Source organism: Anguilla rostrata, chromosome 4, assembly GCF_018555375.3.
Source record: "Anguilla rostrata isolate EN2019 chromosome 4, ASM1855537v3, whole genome shotgun sequence".
Lineage (NCBI taxonomy): Eukaryota > Metazoa > Chordata > Actinopteri > Anguilliformes > Anguillidae > Anguilla > Anguilla rostrata.
Window position 1 is genome coordinate 58,179,007 of NC_057936.1, and position 19,615 is coordinate 58,198,621.

General features: G+C 39.8%; 2 protein-coding genes across 3 annotated transcripts; one reads left to right on the plus strand and one right to left on the minus strand.

The window, feature by feature from the left end:
* Positions 1–84: 84 nt before the first annotated feature.
* dhcr24 (24-dehydrocholesterol reductase) lies at positions 85–13,597 on the minus strand. 2 transcript variants are annotated; one of them, XM_064333495.1, is made up of 9 exons: positions 13,504–13,597; positions 10,311–10,466; positions 9,474–9,579; positions 7,843–7,961; positions 6,294–6,557; positions 5,731–5,874; positions 3,440–3,637; positions 2,004–2,182; positions 85–1,685 (listed from the first exon to the last, which is right to left on the minus strand). In XM_064333495.1, exons 2-9 carry the CDS (start codon positions 10,428–10,430, stop codon positions 1,532–1,534), a joined length of 1,284 nt encoding a protein of 427 aa, XP_064189565.1. In that variant the 5' UTR covers positions 10,431–10,466; positions 13,504–13,597; the 3' UTR covers positions 85–1,531. The 2 variants fall into 2 exon arrangements, with proteins under 2 accessions (XP_064189565.1, XP_064189564.1); XM_064333494.1 differs by having other exon boundaries at positions 13,018–13,560.
* A 635-nt stretch (positions 13,598–14,232) lies between these two features.
* Positions 14,233–17,821, plus strand: si:dkeyp-51f12.2 (uncharacterized protein LOC100151460 homolog). The gene is made up of 2 exons (XM_064333496.1): positions 14,233–14,935; positions 16,081–17,821. Exons 1-2 carry the CDS (start codon positions 14,667–14,669, stop codon positions 16,319–16,321), a joined length of 510 nt encoding a protein of 169 aa, XP_064189566.1. The 5' UTR covers positions 14,233–14,666; the 3' UTR covers positions 16,322–17,821.
* The last annotated feature ends 1,794 nt before the right edge of the window (positions 17,822–19,615 follow it).

The following is a 19,615-nucleotide window of genomic DNA, read 5'->3' on the forward strand; positions in this document are numbered from 1 at the left end:
GCATACTTTATAAGCCCTACTGTGTAATAAATAATTTACTTAAAAATGATGAAATTGTTGAAAAACAAAATAAGTTCCCACTCATTTTTCTTGAAAGTTGAAATTTATTTAGTTGTGCAGAACCAAAGTCATACAGAGCATACAGTGCTTTTACTCACACCATATTTTAACAGTAAAATCCCACCCAAACGAATAAAAAAAGAGAATTACTCAATTTGATACAGGGATGTCTTCATGAGAACTTTTTCCTGTAGATACCTTTTTCCACCTGTAGATACCTTTGAACACAACAACCTCACGACTATTACCCACATTATTTCACCCTGTGCTTGCATCATATGCCATGCTCAGCTGTGTACCATTCACGACCCTGCTAAAACCATTAATGAGTTTCTCATATTGCACTTAACACAGTTCCTACACAACACAGTCATAGCAGACACTAGGGGGAGCCCAAGGAATTAATATGTTGGGCGCGAGTTAATTAGCCCATTCAACTTGCTGGTGATATTATTTACCTTCAGGAAATACAAGCCACATAAATCACGGATACAGTTGACCAAAATAATATATGCAAAAGGCAAACTTTGGATAAAGCACCAAAAAAGATTACAAGAAAATGTACACATGAATCTAATTTGTTAATTGGATGGCCGATAATCTACCAATTCATGTCCAAAGTGCACATTCCTAAAAGTACACATTGCCCCGAAACCCATTTGCTTTACCTCGGAGCTACAAATGATCCTTTTTGCTCTTCATGGGTTCCTGTATATTCTCTCATTTCCCTAGATTAAGGTCCAGTGATAAGGGTTTCCACTCAGGATTAATTGAGGTTACTGATCACCATGAGATAGTGAGAAGTATAATGAAGACTAAATTCAATACAATCACCAGCATAACGTATTCTGAGAATACATTATGAATATATCAGAAATATATCTGCCATTTATGTCTCCTTCAGAACATATTAGAAACATATCTTAGTACAGAAATGACGTAAAATTTTAGAATCTTGTATGGGCAATGTGGTCCACAAGGCATTTTATAGGTCCCACCCCTTTCATAAAATTAGGTGGACAAACAAGAAATATAAAAATGGACTTAAGTCCGCAGGTGGTTTGTTAAAATACAAAACTCTCAATCTGAAAAGAGTAAATTAAAGTGGGGATTCAAGAGTTGGACATCTACCGCAGGTAAGCCTTGCTTTTTTATGTAAGACTTGTACGCTTTTAGACACGTTTTGAAGTTAATTATGTACAGACATACTAAAATTTTTTGCTCAAAGCTTTTTTTTAACCACGAGAGAGAAAATAGATGTCAAAAATAGATTTAAACGTCTCAACCCTGCCATAAAAAAATTTGTATTACAAGTGTTGCTTGACAGTCACAAATGTCCTGGTAGTACAAACTGAATGACTGTTTCCTCCAGAGAATTACACTTTGAAAGGGTAAAACCGAGAGAAGTAAAAATATGTTGCTAGTGCGGTTTTTTCTTCTTCCACGAAACCAGACTACTTCCAGCAGTTTGTCAGTGCCGAGCAGATTTGCAGATTTTGTCATAGACTTCAGGAAAAGCTGCTTTGCAGTCTAGCTCTTCCCTCAGCTTATGATAGAGAGAGCCATCAAACATATCCCAGAATTCCTGCCGGTCCATGTACACATCTGCATACAGCATCTGAAATCTGAAGCAAAAATTGCTGCATCATAAATGGAGCATGGGCAGTGCAGATTTAACAGCTAAAGAAAAGTTATCCTGTGTCTCCTTGAAAAAAAAAATATAGAGGAGATATTGATAACACACAAAAAGATTATGGTTAATGGTTATTCCTAAATCGATCATACATATGGAATTAATTTTAAAAGTTAATGAAAACAGCACACACACTACAATGTTGTATTGGTAATGTGTAAATTTGAATGAGCATGCAGTGTACTAAATAACAGTTATATGCATTGTGCGTGTGTGTGTGTGTGTTTGTGTGTGTGTAACGGCTTCTTACCCATGGACCTCCCTCACAAACTTCTCCAGCTGTCGGGTGGAGGCTCGGGCCTGGAAGTGCTTGACGCTGGGCTCGCCGTAGGCTCCAATGTCCACATACAGCTCATCCTCATCCCCTTTCGGGTGCACCATGCCAGGCTGGCTGGGCAACACAAAGGGGCAGAGCCACAGGGGGTACACCTGAAAGCACCCACACCACCCCTGTTACCAACACCGCCATTTTATCTTTGCCCTTTCTTCTGTTGTCGTTTCTCTGAGCCATTTTCGTCTGTGAAAATGTATTAAAAACAATTATTTTCTAGACCGTGAGTGGTAATGACATTATGTGACTATTAGTAATTTCAAATAAAGTATATAAGCAAAAAAATATTTTTCTTGAATTTGATCATTTCATGTAGAAAAATACTGGAAAAATGTATGTTCCAGCTGATCATATTTCCAACAGTAAGATACATTAGACTGCTTGATTATGAAGGTATGAACTAATACATGTAATTATTTATTCACTTTATGACATTTATTACATATTAGTGTTGACGTCAAACACATTTTTTGCAAAATATTGCATTCATCATCAAAATCTGTTTATAGATGCAGTGTTGCCACAATTTGCGACAGTACTGTATTTCTAGAAATTATTCCAAACATATGTCAAAACAAATGACAATATATCATAAATTTCAACTAACAGTTTCCTATTTCACAAGTCAGTTTTATGTGTTCAAATAATCGGTATGTGTAGTTACATGAGGTTCATAGAAGGATAGCCTTCCTTTGCCACAAAAATGACAACTCAAGATATAAATATTTTCACAGCATGAGGGGGCTAAACTATACACGAGTCATGAGTGCATTAGTGGTTATGGTTATGTACATTAGGTTTATGGGTTGAGGTCCTCTGGGGCACAGAAGTTCCTTACATAAGATGAACAGCATGAGCACAGCGAACAGGGAAATACTCATCTGGCTACATATAAAGTGAAAGGGCAAAAGCACTGACTTTAGTGTTTGAGTGAGCCCTGTAACGATTTTATATTTTGCATATATCATCAATAGCAGTTTTATATTGCCATTGATGTGTTCCAGGAAGTGGAAATTCCATTTACAACCCCATCTACATTTGAGTAACAAGACCCACAGATGCACACGCACACACACACACACACATATAAACACATAAACACACACACACACACGCAAACACATACGCACACGTGGGCACATACATCCGCACACACCCATAATCACACACCTAGACATATAAACACATACGCACACGCATGCACATAAAACTAAGCACAATAACTCCAATCTACCTCCCCACACTAATGAAATAAAGTGGAACGTAGAGTGAGTTCAAGTCTCACAGCCGATTCTTCATGTCACCCCCCCCCCCCCCCCCCTCCAGAAAGGAGGTGGTGTGGGTCTGAGTCTTACGTGTATGTCGTTGTGGAAGCGGGACATGGCACTCTGAATGTGCTTCATGGGGACCAGCATGTCCTGGACCACGTGGTGCTGCTCATACAGCCTGCGGATGGTCTCCCCCTGGGTCAGCTTCAGCAGGGAGATCTTGGGCGGCACCATCCAGCCAAATAAGTACCGGAAAACGGGGTTGTTCCCAAATGGGATGATGTCCTGAACAGACACACAAAAACACAAGCCATGCCCAACCCCATCAGAGATTGATGTGTCTTTTAAGTTTTCCCAGGGCAAGCAAGGCAATTAAGGTCCAGGTGGGATGGCAAGGTGGGGGATGCCATGATATAGACAATAAAGAACCAGGAAGCATTAAAAGAACACTACGGATACCCCCCAATGCAAGCCCAGTCAAAAACAATCTGCATAATTTATAATGCAATTTCAGCAAAGGAAAGGCACAATCACCCAACCACACTTGATTTACTTGGTGCTAATGGCAATCAAATAAGGCATTAGCAGATATGATGCAGACAAATGTGCTGTGGTGGGGGTGGTGGGGGGAGGGGTAAAGTGCTGAAAAGAAGATGATGTAAGCAACAGGATGTAAGGGCTTCTGTGTGTCAGTCGTCTAATGCAGCGATATTAGCTAATGCTTCCCAAAGAGAAGAAAAGTACAGATTAAAACTTTAAATACATGCATATTGTACATATAGTGTGCCACAATTAGAAATGAGGGACAGAAATTAAAATCCAGTAACTGAGTGAATATGGAATCAGCACCCACAATTCCTTGCCTGTTAATCTCCCTGTGATAATGCATTATTAAACTAATACAATGAAACAATATTATAGTGGACCTTCAAGGAGAAGTTACAGCTGAATGTCACTAAGACTAAGGACATAGTTATCAGTTTTCTGACACCACCCCATACCCCTTAAAAAACCACCATAAAAGATCAGGCTGAGATAGATGATGGTTGTAAATACCTGGACACTGACCATGAACTGAACTGAACCACTTTAATATTAGCACAGACAAAGTGCACAAGGAAAGCTGTTTTTTCCAAAAGATGCATCGGATATTGTTATATCAACTGGGAAACCGGGACTCTCATATAGACAGTTAAATGCAGAAGTCTCAGGACAGTGACACTTTTTTTGTCGTTTTGGCTCTGTACTACAGCACAGTGAATTTGAAATGAACCAATGAATATCAGGTTAAAGTACAGACTGTCAGCTTTAATTTAAGGTGCAGGTGAGTAACCAAGTTTCAGCTGTTATCATCCGACTCCACGTTCAGTCTTATGACCAAGAGCAGTAGACTCCTGCATTCTATGTATTCCTGTATTCCTCCAGGCAAGTACACTGTTCATCTGACTATGACTGTGTTAAAAAGTCCTAAGAGTTTCAGGTTGCTGGCCTACTCTCTGTGGAAAGGAAGAATAAGAATAATGTATCTTTACAATAACACAAGCGGACACTGATCCATTAAAAGATGGATAAAGATTTTTTCGTCTTCTTGACATTCTTATTTTGCAGAAGGTTTATATTATTTCCAGAACAATCACTGATTTAGATACAAAAGGACTCAACTGCTTCTTGTAAGGAGGGAGTAGACAGTCGATAACAGTCTGGCACCAGACATCTTGGAACAGACAGTGCCAGACAGAAAGGGTACTCCAACTTATGCTATGCAGAATTTTGCTGGATATACACCATAAATATGTTAATAAAATATTAATCATCAGAACCCCTAAACAGATTCTGAAAAGAAAAAGTTGCTTAGTCAGACTTCTGTAGACTTCAGTAAAAAGTTAACATTTTATACTGAAGCTTCACCCTCACATTACAGTCCCATTAGCGATATTGTGTCCTTTGGAAATCAGATTTTAGGTATCGTTGAATTTACAGTTTTGAATTTTCACTGCACAGCTAGAATTTAATTAAATTATTAATTACCTCGGCTCATCAAGCTAATAGGCTGCATACAGAAATGGTGATTCACTTGTAGTTCAGACCACTGCAAGTAATTGTACACAACACAAGATCGTTGTGATTCATTGGCTGTCAAAATTTTATTTTTTAATTCCTCTCCTCCTGTAATACTTCCTCATTTTGCTCAGTGTTGTGAGGCCATAATGTGGTGATTCTAAATGCGAAAAAAACATCTTCCCTCTTCAGGCTCAAGTCTACGGTCTCATAAGTAAACCGCAATGTCATGAGAGACATGCAAGCATCACCCTGCAGCTGCTAAAGACTTGGGATGACTCAACCGGTATTATTAGTGTAACTAGTGTAGGAAGAGTTACCTGTAACTCCCAGAAGATGCTGCGTGTGTGGCGATGGTAGTAGTGACGTAGAGGAATGTACTCTACGGCGCTGCGGTTCTCTGTAAGGAAATTCTCCACGTGCTTAAAGAACCAGGGCTTGAAGTAAAGGCCAATGCGGTTGATCTGGGGAGAGCAGTGGAATAACAATTAAAAGCATTTGGGGAGAACAACAGGAACAAAGGCCAGTACGTCTACAGGAAGTAGAGTGGACATGTACGCAGGAACAACATCAACAGTGGTGGATACTTTCTGGCTATACGTCTGGGCTCCTTGTGTGTATCAGTATGAAGCAGCACCTGCCAATCACCATTGGTGTTGTTCTATCGGTTGTTACCAACGAACTCTGTGATTGGTGGAGCTCCTTTCTGTTTTCTATCATGAAGGGGATGTCACAAATGTCTTTTCCCCATTTAATTATCCCATAGTAGTATCCTCCAAAATCAATTCATACACTGGCCATCAAGATTAGAAAGAAACAATGAGAATGTCGATAGGAATGTTGGTTGTCATAGTGATGAAAAAAGGCTCCTCCCCCAACTCACCTTGTCTGGCTCTGCCTCATCAGTCATCACTCCCGTCATGATCACGGCCTCGTCCAGGGAGTACTGCAGCCCTTCCACAAACTGATTCTCCTTGTTGGCGGACTCCTGGGCGAATCGCTGGCAGATGGTTTCCAGGCCATGCACGGGCTCGTACGTGAGCTTGACCCAGGTCCTGGCAGGGATGATGCGGACTTCAGCCGCAACCAGGAACCCCAGCGTGCCGCACGACCACGGAACGGCGTAAAACAGGTCGCTGTTCTCTTTCTGTGACACACGGAACACGGCCTTGCGAGGACTCCAACAGATAAACAAGTGTGCTGCACATTCAGACAAGGTTAGCAATACAGTGTGCCAGATCATTTCATTGCACTGAACCGTTCAAACAAATCCTTTCTATACTTTAATGCTATCTGCCATAGCACATCGGTACAAATACAATTACAAATGTTTATTTTTCAGAGCTTGCATATTTTGCTATTTTTGTCATTGAATTGGAAAAACCGGTGACTCACCAAGTATCCAATACATCAAATATACCACATAAGAAAGCGGTTAGACAGTGAATGGGACAGTGTAGCAGGCACACATGTGCAGCCTAAAAGTTGCACCATATTTACAACCCTAGGCACAGGGGATTGACTGTGCCACAACAACGCCTACTGTGTGGGGTGGAAACTTGGGGACAAAGCTTATTTTGTTTAGCACTGTGGAGCTCAGTTGTACATTATCTGGGATTGCTTGTTTGCTCGTGTCATTCCAGCAGAGATAGCTAATGAACCTTGAAGTCATTCAACTGCCGCAGCATTGTGACACACACACACATCAGAAAACAAGACCTCCCCGGAGAGTAAAACAGGTTGTGGAAGTCTTGTTAAAATAAAATACAGTAGTATGAGTACAGCCTTCTTGGCCACAAAGAAGTAGTAATCACAGAATATTTTATACATTGTCTTGAATTCTATCTACATTTGCTCTTTACTTTTTTGAAACACATTGTTCTTTTCTTCACAAACACAGTTTCAAAGTTAATTTTGGTTATTGCTGAACTTTCTAACCTAGGTGGGAGAGGATTAAAACTAAACACTTACAGTACATTTAACTGTGAGTCAGAGTTAAGGACAAATGTTGACTCAATCCAGGCAACAACTATTGACTCACACCTGCAAGTCCAGTTCCACTATGGCACCGTCTTAAACTATGAAGTTAAGTGGCATTCACACACCATGCTAATGCAGGCTTATCAATATTTTTCCATTCCTTTCTTAACTCAACCTGTCATTTTCTAGAATAGCCCAGGCATTTAAATGTACAGCGCCGTGAAAAAGTATTTGCCAGTTCCTGATTTCCTCTATTATTGCATATTTGTCACACTGAATGGTTTCAGATCTTTAGACAAAATGTAATATTAGACAAAGGGAACCCATGTAAAAATGAAACACAGCTTTTAAATTTATTATTTCATTTATATAATGAAAAATGAAATGATAACTTCAAATTATGTTTTGCGTTCTCTCTCAAGCATCGATGACCCTGGGCAGAGGGAACTCACTGCGGTACAGCGGACCAGACTGCCGTCGGCCAGCACCAGCTCATAGGCCACACAGATGTGCTGGAAAAGGCCGTAGATGTGGGAGGAGGACTCGATGCCTGTGCCCATGATCAGCCCCCCTGTAGGCAAACAAAACCAGGTTAAAACCTAGTATATGGCTGGACCTAACACACGTGATCTGGCCAACCAATGGTGCGACTTCATCACTCACTCAGTCACTCACTCACTCACTCAGTCACTCAGTCACATTCGCGTTTGTAGGGTTGGCCCCGCTGTTGCGGTCCAGCCAAAAAAACGAGCGTGTCAGTCAGAGCATGCTCAGATAGGCTACTAATAAAAGAGGCTAAGCAAGGACACATACAAACTGACAGAATACAGAGGCAGCAGTGAATAAGGCAAGACTGATGAAGAGTTTTATGTTGCTGTAGAAAGCATCTCCCTTGGTAAGGAGCCCAGAATTACCACAGAGTACATCTGATGGAAAACTATTATGTGATTATAGGAACATGTCAATGTCCCCATTTGTTGCTTTACCAGTACTGTCTGTAGCATAGGTACTGTACTAGGATCATGACTTGTTGAATACCTGGCTGTATAGACATGTCAAAATCTAAGAGTAATACTGAAGTGAAATATCTGTGCAGGGAGGAATCCACTGTTGCTAATTCTCTTATTGATACTATGCCCTGTCAATACTGAGGAGAATATTTTACTTTACATTTCATCTCTGTTTTTAATAGAAAGCACTTAAATAAGAGCACAGATGTATATATATATTTGGATTTGCAAACATGAACACTTATTCATAGTACATATTCATAACCTACCTGATATAAAGCCTACCAGTGGTTCCTCACTAATTAGCTTGTACATCTGTGGTGATGCCATAGAATTCAGTATGTAAGAGTGCCATCAGCATACAATACCACTTCACTTGAGAAAGGCAATGTGTTGAAATGGTTTTATCTTTCAACCCCATCTTAACGAAAAACATTGAGTGCAGATCTTTTCTGAATGTAATGGCTTTACATCAAATGGAAAATGGAAATTTTATTATTTTCCCATTTAAAAATTTGGAAAAGTCTACATTTTTTTTTTCTTATGGCTTAATGAACACTTTGAAGTGCACAGGGTCTAATAAAGATCAATATTGCTTGGGTAAGCAGTTTAGGCTACAATGAACCAAGCATTCTCATTTTACGTGCACTTTCATTGGTTAGTCTCGACAGACTTCCAAATGAATTTGCAGCTGTGTAGCTGCAATGCATTAAGTTGTTGATCTCCTCATTGTCTGGAATCTAGAGACCATTTAGGAAACTGATCCAGGAAATGTCCCTGACCAGCACCCATTTCTCTGCCAGCTGTACTGTAATTGCATTTGGCCCAAGCATTAACTCTGCTTAAAAGAAACACAGCCCACAATTTGCAAATATAGGTATATAAACATGGAAGACTTACAGAGGTGGAAGAGAATATATTCATAGAGGAAAATCCTACCATTCCCATTTACCTGATACAGCTACAGGTATATGTACATTAAAGTATTTTGATCATTTAAGCTGCTCACCCCTAGCACGATGTATCCGAGTCTCACCCTTCGATTGGAACGTGAAGACCCTTTCAGTACATACCCACTGTCAGGTCATCCAGTTCTGGCAGCACAGGAAGAGTCCACCCAATGGAGTTGAGGAGAGCAGTCACCTGTCCCATGTTTGCAAGAGGTTCAACACGTAGGATCTGTGGTGTTTAAAAAGCAGAAATCGTCAGCATGCACACATTTCCCCATGCACATGTACAGGCATTTCAGCTACGGGCACAATACATACAAAGAACAAAGAACTCTATAGGCCTCCTCATATCTGTACAAAGCTCTCAAGATGTGGAGGAAAGCAAACTCATTGCATAATTAGTAAGATTAGCAAATATAATTAGCAACATTTGTCTTCCCAGTACTCCTTCAAACTAACTTCACTCACAGACCTCCATTGCACCACACTTGCTTACCTGATCCCCAGCATTGGTTACCTGTTATTGTGTTTGTCCCGGTCTTACTTATCATTTCAAAATCAAATCAAAGTTTTTATCATATATATCCTATTCATTAATTAATACATAAAGCTCACCTTTTCCATAGAGTGCCATAGATAAAGTGAACTTTATCTATGGCACGCTAGATAAAGAGGGAACAGAGTGGCACAAAAACATTGCGATTTCCAGGCAACCATAAACACTTCAGGCTATATTCTCAGATGTCACACACCGCAAAATTCAAATAAATTATTCGTTCATCTCTTCTATAATCAATCTTGTGACACTGAAAACTTCATTAGAATTAGAATAGTTTGATTTCATTTTGACAGATAAGATGCACCATCCATAAGCTAATATGTGTTAGGTTGGATCTTGGAATCAGAAAGTAGTACAATCAATACAGAGGTACAGACAAAATGTTCTAGCCAATGTCTCACCTGCCGCTTAGTGTCCACTTCCAGAATGTCCATCATATTAATCATGATGTTCTTATGGGTCTTCTTGTACTTCCCCACCCGCAGCGACACAGTCAGCCAGCCTGGGCGTCCTGTACACATATAGGTCTTTCCACCCTCCTTTTTCCACTCCCGAACCTCAAAGATAGGAAAAAAGAAAATACTGTTTGAAAAGCATCTGGAGCAGAGACCCACCGTACAAACTTTAGACCAACATTACAAACTAGGAATAAGTCTAAATTAGCCCTCATTGAGCAACCTTTAAAATTATGCACTGTTAGGCCTACTTGGAATTGAAACCTACAAGTCTACTGCATGGTGCTGATATTGCAGTTTTCCAATGAAAATTAAATCTCGCATCTTAAAGTCTATTCAAGTCAAAGAAATATTTTAATATTGGATAATTCCACTTATGATCAGGATTCATCCATCCATTCATCCATTTTCTAAACCTCAGGGTCATGGGGGGCTGCAGCCTGTCCCAGCAGACCTTGGGTGAAGGACAGGAATGCACTCTGGGCAGCTCAAATGCAAACTTTGTACCTTGTTGCTGTGAGGCGACAGCACTATGCACCGCACCCCAGTGCCGCCCTGATTAGGAATTATGAAAATCTTAATGAAAATACTACAGATGGGAGATAAATTACATGGTAACCCTTGGGAGTGTTCAAGAGCAGGTGTGGGACAGTGCTAACGACACACTAAACTACAGGCAAAATTACAAGCTGGATGAGCCGATAGGTCTGTCTTTTTCATTAAACTTATATATCTCTTAAAACTGGTTATTTGTTGCCCAATGACTATGCAAATTTGATTTTCCACGTCTTCTCATATACAGTACAATGGCTCACGCCACACCTATGTCTTATTTGCCTCTTTGAACATTGTACAGATGGGTTTCTTTAGTTGACCGAGTTTAACTGAGATGAGTTGAGTTTGTCATTTTAGGACCAATTTCAACTTATGGTCATTTTTCAATTCAGTCTCAACAGATTTCAGTTTCAAGTATTAATATCTGGCAAAAATCAACAAATGTTGGCTTCCTCGTTCAAAGGAGAGAGCTCTGCTGCAAAAACAGAAGGTAAAGAAGGGGAGCAGAAGAGGAAACACGCCTAATTAAAGAAGAAAACGTGCCAAACTGAGACCGAGGAGGTGACGCAAGGCGGATTTTACCTCTCAATGGAGCTTGACAAAAGGGTGCTGCCTCCAAATGCCACAATCTTTATCCCCCCAGACAATGGAAGCCACCACACAGCATGGAACTTCAGCAAGCCATCCAAAGCCACGCAACCAACCCTCCAGAGCCACACAGCCACACTCACCCAGATACTCACAACATACTGTAATCAACCAGTAGGCCTACCTCCACTGCCGGCTATGAAAGAGGTTACTATAACTTATCACCCACAACCACTACAGAGACATAGGCTACAGCTCACTCAGTCAGACACACACAATCAACCAGAAGGTCTGCAACTCCGGACCAACAACACACCCATCAAACACCCCTACAGAGACACTCAGCAGCCCCATGAGGTCCACATCTGCATCAAGCACACCACATAAACAGACTCTTCATTGAAATAGACCCAAGAACCCAGAACATCCACTTTCCTCAGACCAAAACCGCATTAAGCACCCTGTGTCCAGTATGGTCATCCTGGTTTCATACCAATACAATACCACTTTCCCACACCTACACTTTTCCAGCACAGTCAAGCTAAAACCAGAGACAGTCTCTCAGGAAATATTACATATCTGTGCCGCACTGCAAAAGCAGCCACAAGGCTGAACATCTAAAATAGGTTCAAGCACAAAGTTTGGATTGGAGAAAGTTTACGTTAACACATTACGATTTTAAAACGTATTTTCTTGCCCTGATGCCATGATCATTTGGGGAGCCTATTGTAGATTAGAATACTTTTTGTTGTTTTAAATCCTGCTTCATGTCAAAGAGTTCGCAGTTAATTGTGTGTCTAGATTGTGTTTTTGTCATTAACAGGCTAGCCTATATCTTTTCATTTGTGTCATTCTCATTACATCCAGTTTATCAAGATGTAGCCCAAATGTGAAGATACAGCCTGTTCGTGACTTAAAAGAACATTATTATTAAACCATGTAAACCATATAAACTGTCAAAATATCTGAACCCAACACAAAGTCGCTAAAGATTTGTTCGATGGCTTTAGGCAGTTTAGTCTGTGTTTAATGATTGTGACTTCGACTTGTGGCACAGTACAAGCTCACCATTTGCCTCGACTGCTCTGTTCAAGGTTAGCTAACTAAAGCGCAAGATAAAAAAAATGGCTGGTTGAGAAACGTTCTCATAAATGAATCAATAAATTCCAGAAGGATAAATATTCAAATTAGATTCTCAGTTCCAGAGTGCAATATGACCACGTGCATTAAAGTTTCTAAGTTGATTTTCTCATTACATTTCACTTGATGACAGGCAGGGCTAATGCCTAGTGAGAAAACGCACGCAACATAAAGAGCAGACCTATAGCTATAGCATACCGTACAAGGCGTGTAGATAGCTATGATAACACTCAGAGCCTCGATGCTCACCTGACGCACACAAAGGAATCACGCTCTCATGACACCCAAATGATGGAGTGAAATATTTTCCATGTTTGCGAGCTTGAGTATATCTGAACATGACACTTTCATTTTTCCCCCATCTTCTTACCTGTCTCTGTATGTCTCTTACTCTCTGGTCATGCTGCTTTGGAGCGGAGCACATCTTGAAAATGATCCATGCTCGCAGGTAATAGTACACATCAAATATTACGGATAAAGGCAAGAGGAACAGACACACGAATATCCACCTTTGATGAATTATTACGTAATCTAGTCCTTTAACTTTTACCCATAACAAAAACAAAACTACCAACCCTGCAATATACAATAATGGGTCCATTTCCCCTTATCAAAGAAATCGATTAGCTAACTGAAATAGCCTTCAAGGCAGAAACAACATAAATCCAATCAAAATCCCTACACCTTGCAATGTCTGGCTACAGTGCAATGAATCCTCTTCGCACAATTTGATATCCACATAAAAACGTAGGCTACAAGACCTATTCAGTCGAAATTATAGTTAAGATATATACATGCAAGAAAACCAACTGCAACTTGCTAAAACTCAACAATCAGAAGCCACAGAATTTGACACCTTGATTTTCCACGCGAAGGAGAACAGCAGTTTGACAGGACTGCCCGCCTCCAAGCGTCACCGATTGGCCAATGGATCGGCAATTCGGGTGACTCGAGCTGGCGCGTATCAACGTTTTATCCAATCGCTAAAGGAAAAGACCGTCACACCATTCACGAGCCTGCAATCGTTTCATGATCTTTAAGCAGTATTAAGTAACATACGAGGTGCTTGAAAGTGCGGCGCTTCCACACTGGGTACAGTTTTAAAAATGACAATAAAAAAATAAAAAATAAATATTCCATTGTGATAACTGGTTGTATAAACAAATCCCAACATGACAGCAAACTGTATTTCCCCCAATAACAATTATTAAAGTGTTAACAATTGGCTACTCCGGCTACTCTGAGGAAATACGTGACACGTTCTACTTGCAATTGCATGTCTGTTGGTGGATACTCTAATTTAGCATTGGAAATTTGACTTTGGGTTGTCTAAGGTAACTTGGAAAATGTGCAGCATTCTAATAGATTTAAGGGCGGAGCATCAACACAGACGCCACACAGCACAATTCTACTGTGAGGCAATCGCCAATAGCCATTATTTATTTCAACGGAATACCCCAGCGAAGCATCTTACCATGAAGTCAGAACAGAAGCGTCGCCTGTTTGTTTGGAATGATGCTTTTCTTAGTTTTTGAAATTGATTCGCTTATCTAAGGACATTTTTTTTCTCGTGAAGAAGGTATTCTGTGGATTCCAACACATTGCACAATTTGTGACTTAAACATTATTTAAGGATAAAAGTTTACTTTATGCAAATGGAAGAACAGTTGTTAAGAGAAGAAACCGGTACCATCACCGCGTCCATATTCATACGAGGAGCAAGAAAGAATATAAAAACCAAATGCAATATCCTTGTTGAACACACATGTTGGTTACCTGGCTAGGAAGACGCAGGAATGCTATATGTTAATGCATTTCTTTTATTATTAATTGTATGTTCACATCAAGCTAATAATCCAAATTAAAGAAGAAAAAAATCTAAAATGTTATGCTTTTTTACTTCAGCTTGCTTTTTGAACTAGGCTACCGCTCGTGGAAATGAGCCCCAGGCGCACCGCACCTTGCAGATAACGACAGGTCACCGACAAGTGCAATCCAGCCTCGGATCCTTGGAGGACAATGCCTTCCCTGCACCATGGGGCTGTAGTAATTGGAGTGTTTCTCATTGTTACGGGTGGGGCCACTGCTTTCCTGAAGTCCAGCCACGGCAAGCTGCAGGCGTTCAGTCTGTGTTGTGTTGTGCTTGGTGCTCTGCTTTTGATCCTTGGACTTTTTTGGGCTATGAATGGGAAAAGCAATGCTGGCTCTTACGGCAGCGAATACAGCCACGTCCTCTTTAACCCCCCGCCTGGTCATTTTCCCGAATCCCAGTCGGTTTTGTTCCAAAGGTTCGTGGTAGGCTTTGTCTTTCAACGTCCAGCTGAAATTATTTTACAGCCAGTATATTTATAGTCGAAGAGACCATAGAGTAGCCTATATGCACGCTGGTAGAAATGATGATGTACAGTAGGCTAAATAAGTGATTATTTAAACGCAAGCATTTAACATAATATATCTATAATATTTATAATGCATTTTGTCAGTGTTTCGTGGTTGTTAAAAGCTTTTTGTTTCGGCAGGTCTTGGCTGGTTTTAGCATTACATTAATAAATGTATTCAATGAATACGACTTTTATTCAACTTTTTAAAACATTTAAAACGTTTTAAGTTTCTTGTAAATCACGTAGGCCAACACCCTATATATACTGTTTACTGTTCATCTACTGGTCAACAACGCTCAGATGGTTGTATTTTTAAGTTTCACGGATAAAAGCCATAAATACAATCACAGAATCACAATATTCACCGCAACGTCTATTTCTGAATGTAGGCTCCCCCCCCCCATAACAATAATAATAATATTATTATTATTATTATTATTATTATTAATAATACATTTTACAAACAATATTCTGTCAGTGTTCTAAAAGCAGCTTCGTGGTAAATTCATACACGTATATAAATACCATTAGTAATCATTTAGTCACACCATTTAACTAAATATTTGTTTTAAATAGAACAACACATTAATATTAATTTTATATTGATTGTCTGGTTAGGACTACTGGTATTAGGCCTATAATTAAAACTATGCGTGTGCCATCTAGTGTTCATATATGTCACAGCGTCATGGGGCGTTCGGTTTACGATGATTTACTGACCTTGTACAGCTGTGTTCTTACTTATCCCACCAGAAAGCGCAGTAATATTTTGCACTCCGCTCCTTGGGGAATTAATGCATTTTATGATTTGTTTGCGTTGTACCCTGCACTACTCAATACGATAGTTTCACAATTAGAGTCCATCTTTCCCTGGTATCCAGGTGTTCGTTTTTGTACTTTGAAGATCTTGAGAAGGTACTTCTCAAGATGCTAAAGGTACCTTTGAAAGACATAAGTTCTCAGACCTTGGTTTCAGGACCGACAGATAGCCTGCCTATACTGTTAGTGGAGCATTTACTGGAACATTTGTCTTTGCTTTTATGTCTTTGTAGAACCCTGGAGAGGCAAAGATGCGCGGTATATGGGGAAGATTTTGACTACCCGCCTGTGGAGTCCAGCTATTGCAGCCCTCCACAGAGGCCACCTCACTGGGACCTGGAACCCCCACCCCCATATGAAGTAGCAATCAAAATCACGAGGAGCTCCACGCATCTGCGCCGTAGCTATTCGGACACGATGTTGCCCACGGAACCCCTTTTCTGCCGCTCTCGAGAGATCAGTTTTGAAGTCTGACAGCTCCTCCTGACCTCCATTCTGTTTCCAGAGAACAGACAAACGTGATGACTTACCTCCAACGTGTCTGTGCAGATCAGCCTAAGACTGTTACACCACCCCTGTACCACCACTTCAGTCAGTATCCACAGATGAGCCCTGGAATGTAGCAACCTCTCTGCACTTCTTTCTGTCTCTGGAGATCAACCTTGGAGTGTGACAACCTCCTCTGGATTCCTATCTCTGCCTTAGAGAGTGGCAGCACCCCCAGGGATCTTGTCCTTCTCTCCTCAATCCCAGGAGCGTAGACCAGATCACTGGTGCTCTGTCACCCCTGAACTCTGAACCCAAAACCACTCAACAGCTTCCAATCAAAGTTTGTGAGTGCGGGAAGTGGGAGTGTAACATGGCAGGTATAAAATGGGTGGGATGGGTGAGGTATGTTTGAAATGTCCGTGACAGCTGTTAATAGTATGATTCATAGTTACTTAATGTGTGTAAACATAGAAAATGATAATTGCAAAGGGCCAAATTATTTATTTTGGGGGTGGGGGGTTTTGAAAAGAAGTGTTCCTTATATGGTTATATATTGTTTAAGCACAGTGTCTTGTGAGGTTGTGTTCGTGACTGATGAATAACTGGGTGCTCCAGCTCATCAACTGATAATTTATAAAAACTTGTATAATGCATTTCATGAATATATTCGTATATGTAGCATGGGACAAAGTAGCTATGGTAACTTATTTAACTTATTGCAGATTGCAGAGTAAGGATAAGCAACTTTGTGGAGTGCTCAGTCCTACAGATTAAATTAGTCTCTCAGAACAGATAAATTGCAGAGTGCCTTCATCACATATATATAGCATTATTTATCACACATATAGCATAATTACTGACAAATACATGTAAACAAGGTAACAGTTTCCAGAACAATAGGATTTGGGTAGTTTGAACCTTTTAATTTGCACTTTTAATCAGTCATTTTACCAAGTTAACACAGATTCGATCGCACCATCAAAAGTATTACTGTATGAAATGGCATGCATGATGTTTCCAGAGAAAAGGGCAAATTAGCATCGCATTTATCACAAGCTGCCTTTAATGTAACACTCTCCATCAGCTCACATAGCTCAAAACTGACATGCTTTTCCAGCTCACTTGATGTGACAGTAAAGTATGAAATTTGACCCATAAAATGGTTTCCAGAATCCAACAGCTGTAGAAACTTACTGAACAGCATTCATTGAGAATAAAAATTAGTGTCATTGATATGGTGCCCCACCTTGCAATACAAATTTTAGCTCATAAGAGCACATTTCTGTGTGGTGTAAATATTAGAAAGACCTATGGTTGAGAGAGTCTAGTTGAAATGAATTTTAAAATGGCTGGTGTTGAATTTGCCCCTATTGATTTTAACGTTAAATTGAATTTGTGTTTAGCTGGCGGAAATGGTTCCTGTGTGGCTTTCTGACCTGAATGACCATCATTAGTCAGTAAAATTTGGCAGATTTCACCCCACGATCAAGACAGTCGTATCTTTGTCTCTAGACTACGCAAAAGTATATTAGAATAATTTTAAAGCAACTAAAGAAAAAGAAACTAGATATTGAACTCAGATATTTAAAATGCGAGTGCATATTTCATTCTTAAATATAGTGTTGCTGGGACTCTTGATGCAATATGAAACAAACTCCGTAATGTACCTGGCATAGGTTACGAAGCTAAACAACAGTGTTTTTTAGTGAAATTTAAACGATAAGACTTTCTGCAGAGCAAGTGAGAATGTGGAAGGGAATATCAGAATCCCTGGGATACATACGCTTACTGAAAAAATAATTCTAACTAATGGGTAACCTTTGGGCCTTATCTAAACACAGATCTTCAGTCTCGTGTTTAATCTCAGTCTTACCAAAAGACATTTTGGACTCTCAGCTCATATTTACCCATTTCTAATCACTTTCCCATGACCTATTTCACTGAACAAGTTCTATATTTCTTGACAGCTGCAAACAAGTAAAATGCCTTTTTTTTGGTTTAGTCTTTTTCTACTACTTTTTCATTATCAGCATTTCAATATAAGCAAAATATACACTTGGATATCTTCCAACCCTTGAAGAGTACAGTACAACAAAACAGACAATTGATATTGATATATCTTGATTGAAATAACCACTATCATCCCTATGACTTTCCCCAATTGTTTTGTCATTTCTGTGATTTCCTCTGTTCGTAGTGTTTTCTGTGATTATATGGGCTTACACATTTTAATAATAGCCTATTGTCAAATGCTGGGAGAAACAAAGTGTGACAGTGTAAACAGATTCTGGAATGCACTGGGATCAAGATTCTCCTCCTTGTCAGTTGTTGCAGTCAGACGTTTGATGGCCCCTCTCAACAGTATTGATGCCTAGTACTCCTTGCCCCATTAGGTAATATCAGTGAGAACAGATGCTCATCAAAGACTCAAACCTCCCCATATACAACATGTTGTCTCAAAACAAACTTTAAAGAAGTATAAGTGGACACATGGTAACCATGTTTTATTTTAGCAATGCAAAAGGCAAAAAAGCCTAATATTACACTCTTGGGCTATGTAATGTAATGTCTTGCTTTGGTCTCAAACTCCCACTTGACTATTCTGTGCCTATAGTAGGACTGTTTTCTGTGTGTAGCCTATGTATACCAAAGCACATTTCCTTTTTAATATACTTCATTGTGTAGTGGAATGTATACTACTTTTTTTAAAAAAGGTTCTCAGGGGTCCCTGGCTGTTTGTTGAAAGGGAAAGAAAGAACACTGTTTTAGATCTCAGAACAATGTGCACTCAGGGAGCTCTGAAGAAGAAACAAGGAACACAGGGAAGCCATTCCCCTTGCATGACTAAGTTTATAACTGTATTTATAACCCACAGTACAAAGGTGTGAATTGTCTATATCAAGACGAAATAAATTTCACAAATGTTATTCTCATTTGGTGGTAGACTATTTCTCACAGTTTTTAATTCCAACTGGGAATTCCATTTTAAAAGATGTAGACCATGACGTTGTTGAAACACATCTTAGTGGGAGGGGGAGGGGAATTCTCCTTTACAGTAATGTTAGTTAATTACAAATTTTACAGCGCATTCTTTAGCTATGGCTTTGCTTTTGTGCATGCAGCGACCGTGTAAACGAATCTCACGCCAGCCATTTGCACTTTCACGCTCTGGGGAAATTTTAACCATTCAAATGTTCATACATTTTGCAATTGCGTGTGAACCTAATCTGTACAAATCTATAAAAGCTCATATTGAATAGGCCTATAACTACAAGCACC

Excerpts from the sequence above, each read along its gene's own strand:
- dhcr24 (XM_064333494.1), bottom strand. The coding sequence starts at position 13,248 with ATGGACCCATTATTGTATATTGCAGGGTTGGTAGTTTTGTTTTTGTTA. Across the intron at positions 3,638-5,730 it reads GCATCTTCTGGGAGTTACAG|GACATCATCCCATTTGGGAA; the intron begins GTAACTCTTCCT and ends GTGTCTGTTCAG. Across the intron at positions 2,183-3,439 it reads GCTTCCACAACGACATACAC|GTGTACCCCCTGTGGCTCTG; the intron begins GTAAGACTCAGA and ends GGGTGCTTTCAG.
- si:dkeyp-51f12.2 (XM_064333496.1), top strand. The coding sequence starts at position 14,667 with ATGCCTTCCCTGCACCATGGGGCTGTAGTAATTGGAGTGTTTCTCATT. Across the intron at positions 14,936-16,080 it reads CAGTCGGTTTTGTTCCAAAG|AACCCTGGAGAGGCAAAGAT; the intron begins GTTCGTGGTAGG and ends ATGTCTTTGTAG.